Source organism: Trichechus manatus, unplaced genomic scaffold (assembly GCF_000243295.1).
Source record: "Trichechus manatus latirostris isolate Lorelei unplaced genomic scaffold, TriManLat1.0 scaffold00193, whole genome shotgun sequence".
Classification (NCBI taxonomy): domain Eukaryota; kingdom Metazoa; phylum Chordata; class Mammalia; order Sirenia; family Trichechidae; genus Trichechus; species Trichechus manatus.
In genome coordinates this window covers 4,464,363-4,470,362 of record NW_004444129.1, presented here as the reverse complement: position 1 = coordinate 4,470,362, position 6,000 = coordinate 4,464,363, and the positions used below count along the sequence as shown (strand labels likewise).

The following is a 6,000-nucleotide window of genomic DNA, read 5'->3' as shown; positions in this document are numbered from 1 at the left end:
TATGTGTACTACTGTTTCATGAGAAACTATTTGTTCTGTAAGCCTTCACCTGAAGTACAATAAAAAAAATTAATAATAAAAAATAAATAAATAAATGCCTCACCTAATCTGTGTATCCAATCTACTTTGTAGTTCAATGAATTTTGGGAGGGTTTTCATAATATCTTTTTATTTTTTTACTGGAAAAGGTTATGAAATTCTCCATGCTTAAGTAACAGACACGTGCTCACAACACGGCACTTTTTGTTGAACATCTTGTGATTAAAAAGCAGCTTTGTGCAGGCAGCCTTAGCCTGGGTAACCTTTTAACATCGAGAGGAAAAAAGTGAACAACACATGATATCGTTTTCCAAATGGAAAAGTGCAAACTTCTGAGAGAACTTGAAATGCCATTTGTTCATCCTGACAGTTAACCTTCCTGCTCATTTGAGCCTTTAAGTAGTCTGCAATCAATAATGCTAATAAGCAGAAATCAAACATCTTCCCCCAAACTGAACTAAATTCATATCTGTAAAAGGCCACAGCAGTGGGAAGTATGCTCTGGTGGGAGACATGATGTGGCCATAAAACTCTCCAAAGTTTTCCTGAAATGATCTTCCTACCTGTAAAGCAGACTGGACACTTGAAGGTGCCTCCCATCCCTTCAAAGCTGTGCTCTATCAGGTGGCACTGGAGTTTGGCAGGGGAATCAAAGGTTTGGCTGCAGAGCTTGCATTCATGGTTCAGTCCTTCATCTGTTAAGGAAAATACAGGAACAAAAAAGTTGAAATCAACCGCATTTTTAACAGACTACTGAGTTAACTATAATTGCATCCATTAAACTATTTCCATCAACTGATATAAATATGTAGTAGTACATATGGTCTCTGGTTATTTCACATTATTTATGAATTCACATCAATTAAAAACATTTTTGGAATTTAAAATCCAAAGATAAGCAGAAGTCAGATTTTATCTTAGGGCTAATGCATTTTATTAAGCTTTTAAAATATACTTGGTGTATCAATAATGAGGCATCGTCTCTTCTCTAATTATCATGATTTAAGGAAAGGTGTATTTTCAAAATCCGAAATAAAGAAACCATAGAAAAGTGGACATTTGTTTCCTTTATGCCAATGCTACTCCTGCAGCTTCTTCCTCAGTGTTTCTCCTCTAGTTTATCTAGAAGGTTCTATTTCTAACTATAAGGTTTTCAGTTCTATTCCCCTTGATGTAGACTTTTTCCTCCTACTTCCTAGATTTTCTGGCAGTTTTGAAGTATTATTAATGTTTACAGTACTTTATAAATGTTCTCTTCTCTGCTTGGTACTCCCAGTCCCCCATATTCTTCTTAGATCATTGCTCCCTTTACTTTGTAAGGCAGTTTCACTGTTTCCCCCGATCCAGACTATGTCTTTCTCCAAATGCCCTTTTACCAGCTCCAGGATCACTTTTGAATAATACTACACTTTTCTTTGATATCTTAGGAACAAGATGATAAAAAAAATTTTTTATGTAGTAACAACTGCTATATAATGTGAAGAGTTTGTATTACAGTTATTTTGATGTTGCTTTTTTCTCATTGAAATGTTTCTGAAATTTAAAATTTAAGGAGTATTCTAATTTGTTTCAATATGCCACTATAAGTAATAAAACCCAGTAGCATAAACAACCTACCTAACACTCCTATAGTGCCTACTGTGTTTCAGGCTCTGTTGTTGTAAATACTTACAGATATTAATTCATTTAATCTCACAATAACCCTATAAAGTAGGTACTACTATTATTGCCAGTGAGGCCCAGAGAGTTGAATTAACTTTGCTCTGAGTCACAAGGGCCAATAATTGGTGGAGCCAGAACAAACCCAGGCGGTAAGAAGTACGGATTCGAACCCAGGCTGTCTGGCTCCAGGGTTCATGATCTTAACAAATATGCTAGGCATATGCCGGCTACTCCCAAGAGTACTTATTAGGAAGAGTAAGGGGTAAGAGGCTGCAATTTAACCTGGCTTGTTATCAAGTTATATTTTCTCATCTCTTATTTGCAACGATTGAAAAGGCTACTAAGGAACATTTGTGGAACATCTATGTCTAAGGAATGAAAGACAAATTCACACCGTGGGTGTAACAACTCCAAAGTTATTTCCCTTCATTCAAAGAAAACATGCATGTGAAAGTCGTTCACCAGTTGATATCACTGGCAACACAAAGGCCCAATTACAAAGTGAATTATTATTAGCTAACAAGGAGTAAAATCACTCTATTTGTATTCCTAATCTTTCTTCTCACACAAGTATGAGTCTTTAGAAGCAGAGGATTGGAATTTTTAAAAAGGGAAGCAAAGCACTAATTAAGCCACCCAGTACTGTCTACATTTCACAAGAGATAAAAACCTACTCTGTATTTGGGTGGCACAGTAAATTCCTTGATTATAATTATATAAGAGGGAGTTTAATTGTGCATACTGACATGACAAGGGTTATACAAAAAGCTTTAGGGATTATATAAGATCAAGGGTTTTTCATCTTTTCTTTTTTTTTAATCCTAGTCACCAAAAATTTCCAAATTGTAGACATTAAGAAATACGAGAAACACCATTTATTACAGAGAATTGGGTCAGCAAGTTAATCATCAGAAATACTTGTCCAATTTTCCTATTTCCTCAATGCTGCATACCTTTATTTTGAAAGTAAGGATGGTAACTAAGAGTTCTAATCTCATCTTTAAATAATGTCTGTTTTGCATAAAACAAAGATGTAGTCTATGGGTGTGAGTAGACATACATTTGTTGTTGAATTCTTAAACTTGCACTATTTTTGAAATAACACGTATATAGATCTGGCAGGTTTTCTTGGAGATAATGATTGACAGTTACAACACATAAACTGAATCATGTAAGTTAGGATGCTCTTTAATATGACTTTATCTTTTCCTGACTGTGAGTTATCTTGTTTGGAAAAATAACAGATGGGAAAATAAGCAGGATATACGTATATGAGTACAACAGTAGGCTCCAGCACAACAACAATTTGAGAATGGCACAGGATCGGACGGTGTTTCGTTCTGTTGTACATAAGGTCGCCATGAGTCAGAACTGACTCGACAGCACCTCACAACAACAATTTGAGTGCAAGAGTGTCCTCATCAATTTATTTTCTATCCAAAGAAGAGAGAAATTCAATTCCAAAATGTTAAATAATCCAAATTTAGTCAAGTGAATTCATAAAAGGGTGATGCAAGGGTATTTGTACATTATTAGTATAGACTTATTTTTCACTAGTTCTTACCCTTTATTTGTGAAAGTACCAAGTGATGGCAATGGTTATAACAACCACATACAGTATTTTCAGAATTCTTAACAGTTTACAAAGGACGCTGAAATACTGAAAAAATGTTGGAAGTTCTACCCGCCTTTCATTCATAAGTTACCCAGTGAGGTCTTCCCAATAAACCGATCTCCTAGCTATCTGAGTGGAAGAGAAAACATATCTGAATTGTTAAACACAGCAAAAGATAGAGAAGCAAAGCTCCGTATACTCCAAGCTAGACAGTGAACATATCCACTCACTTCTCTCACCTTTCTTTACTTCCCTGCTCCCTTGCCCCATCCTCACACTTGCATATTATCACAGGAACAAATGTATAGAGAATAAAAGAGATAAAGGGGCCCAAAACATTTGGACAACTGGTTAATATAACACATTTTGTATCATTTTTAATTGAAGAAGGGAAGGAGAAGTAGGTAGTAAAGGAAAGCTAATAAAAGTAATTATTTATAGTAAGAATTTTAAAAGTTTGTCCTTATTCACAGTCTCTGTATAACCCTCCCTTTTACACTCTGGATTTACCTTCTGTGGTTAGGAGCAGTGTATTAATTTTCAGAGATTTTCTAAAAACTCTTAGTATTGGGGTATCTGCATGACTTAAGCCCCTTTTCCTTTCAAAAGTGAGTTTCTTGCCTGTCTTTTCAGTATCTGGTATAAGCAGTAAAGACCAGGAACGGATAATTGTGGTTTCACTTTAAAGCCGATGTTCATGAGGTGACACTGTCAACACCTTCCGTTTCCGGTGGAGCTAAGAGTTAGACTCAGGATTTTGCCCACGAAGTCATAACTTCCACTTTCTTCCTCCCTTTTTTCTCCTAAAGGTGCCAAAAAAGCTTAGAAAACCCAATCAAAATAATCATCTTCTGCTCTGCAGAAAGGTAGCAGCTGACAGTAATTGGATAATACAGTCTGACGCATTTAGTAAAAAGAGATTCAGAGTCAATTGATTTAATAAGCATTACAATATTCCATTGAGGCTATAATAGGTTAGTGCTGCCCTATGTTTCATTAAGTGTTATAAATGGACCTATGGATGAAACTTTAGATTTTTCTTCCTTGTTTTGCTTATCTATATTCGCCAGATCTTCCACAATGAGCATAACTTGCCCTTGCAGATTCCTTTGAAGTTAAAACAAAAAACTACCCCTTCTATACTATAAAGGTTGAGTACACTGAAATTTTGATAGCCAAAAAGTTAGCAAGGAGATAAGCAATATTAAGGTGCACAAAAAAACTCCAGTTCTGAACATCAGACTTAAAGGTATTCTACTGTGTAAAAACAGAAATTAGCACAAGGAAAGGGAGAAAGAAATGTTGGCAACAAATGAGTCCGTCGACTGAGGAGGCTATAGAGCTTTCAGTATAAACCTGTATCTTTCCAGACCAAGCAGGAAACCCCTCACTGCTGTAAACTGAGGAAGTAAGTGTGCACGCGTTCCACACTGTGGGTCAGTGCCAGCATGGGCGAGGGTAAAGCCTTACTGCCCAGCACAGGCTGGAGGCCAGCAGCTTCCTGTCCTGATCACCCACTTTAAGTCATGACAAAGGACAGTTTGGACATAATTGAAAAATAACTGCACATGTATAGAAATTTCAGCTAAAATAATTATTTCCATTTGTTAATCTTCATTTAGATAACAAGTGTGAACATAAATGTAAACAGGAATCAAGTGTACATAAAAGAGACTGATGCCTATGTAAATATTTACTCCAATATTAAATGTTTCAAAGGAGAGAGTCTGAATACATAATTACAGTACAAACCTATTACCTTAGTAGGAAACGTGATAATCATTTACAAAACTTTGCGTTATATGAATAAAATCTGCTTATCTAAGGCCAGTTCAAAGGGGAAATGGTCATTTCTGTCTCTCCAATTTATAAAACCAGGACCTACATACCTATTAATCAGCTAGTTTTATAACAGTTACCATTTGGATGCTCAAGCACAACTCGAGTTATGAGCTCCAACATGGCAATTGTTAGTTTAACACAAGACACTGACATTTCAATATAAGCTTTAAATAAGAGAAACCCTTTAAACAGCCTCCAGACTGTGTGTCCCATGTTTATACTCCTTTTCCTTCAATAAAAACAAAAATCTAGAGCAGCTACAAGCAAATGTTCAGTGGTTGACTTACATGCAGCTGTTATCCCAGGAATCACTGGGGGCCCCCTTATAGCATCTGATCAACACTACAGCCATTACTGAGGGCCAATTTGTAACGGTTTAAAAGTAGAACTCCTTCTCTCATTTACCCTGGAGACTGGCCAGAAGGGTCCTTCAGCCTCTTCCACTACATAAATCTATAGGCTAAAGTCCAAAGATATAAACCCCTCCTGGTAAATCATCGTGTGGCAGGGGCCATACTTAAAAGCTCTGATCTGAGTGGGAGTAAACTCTGCCCTCTGAATCCAAGCAGAGGAATCAAATGCCCTGCAGTTGTAATTTTTCCAGTTCGAAAGTGTACCACTATATCCTTATATATGTATTTTTTAAATCCAAGAAAACTATGCCCTAAACCAATTCCCAGCCCCCCTTGTTCTACTTTGCTTCTCCTCTTGCCTGAGTTAATTTCCAAGCACACATTTATAAGCTAGGGGTCTGAGGAGTAACAAAGAAAAGCCATACATGACAAAACTCACCCCTTGGCTACACTGACTGGCTCACCCTAGAAACCAGGAATAGAAAAATA

General features: G+C 36.5%; 1 protein-coding gene across 2 annotated transcripts in view; it reads right to left on the bottom strand.

Moving 5' to 3' along the window:
- The window catches only part of ZNF521 (zinc finger protein 521), a 313,858-nt gene that overhangs the window by 30,940 nt on the left and 276,918 nt on the right, over positions 1-6,000 (bottom strand). For both annotated transcript variants that reach the window (XR_001121543.2, XM_004387768.1), the window contains one exon: positions 603-734. Coding sequence is in view for 1 of the 2 variants with exons in the window: in XM_004387768.1 (XP_004387825.1) it covers positions 603-734 (132 nt within the window). In the remaining variant the exon portion in view is untranslated. The remainder of the gene's footprint in view (positions 1-602; positions 735-6,000) is intronic.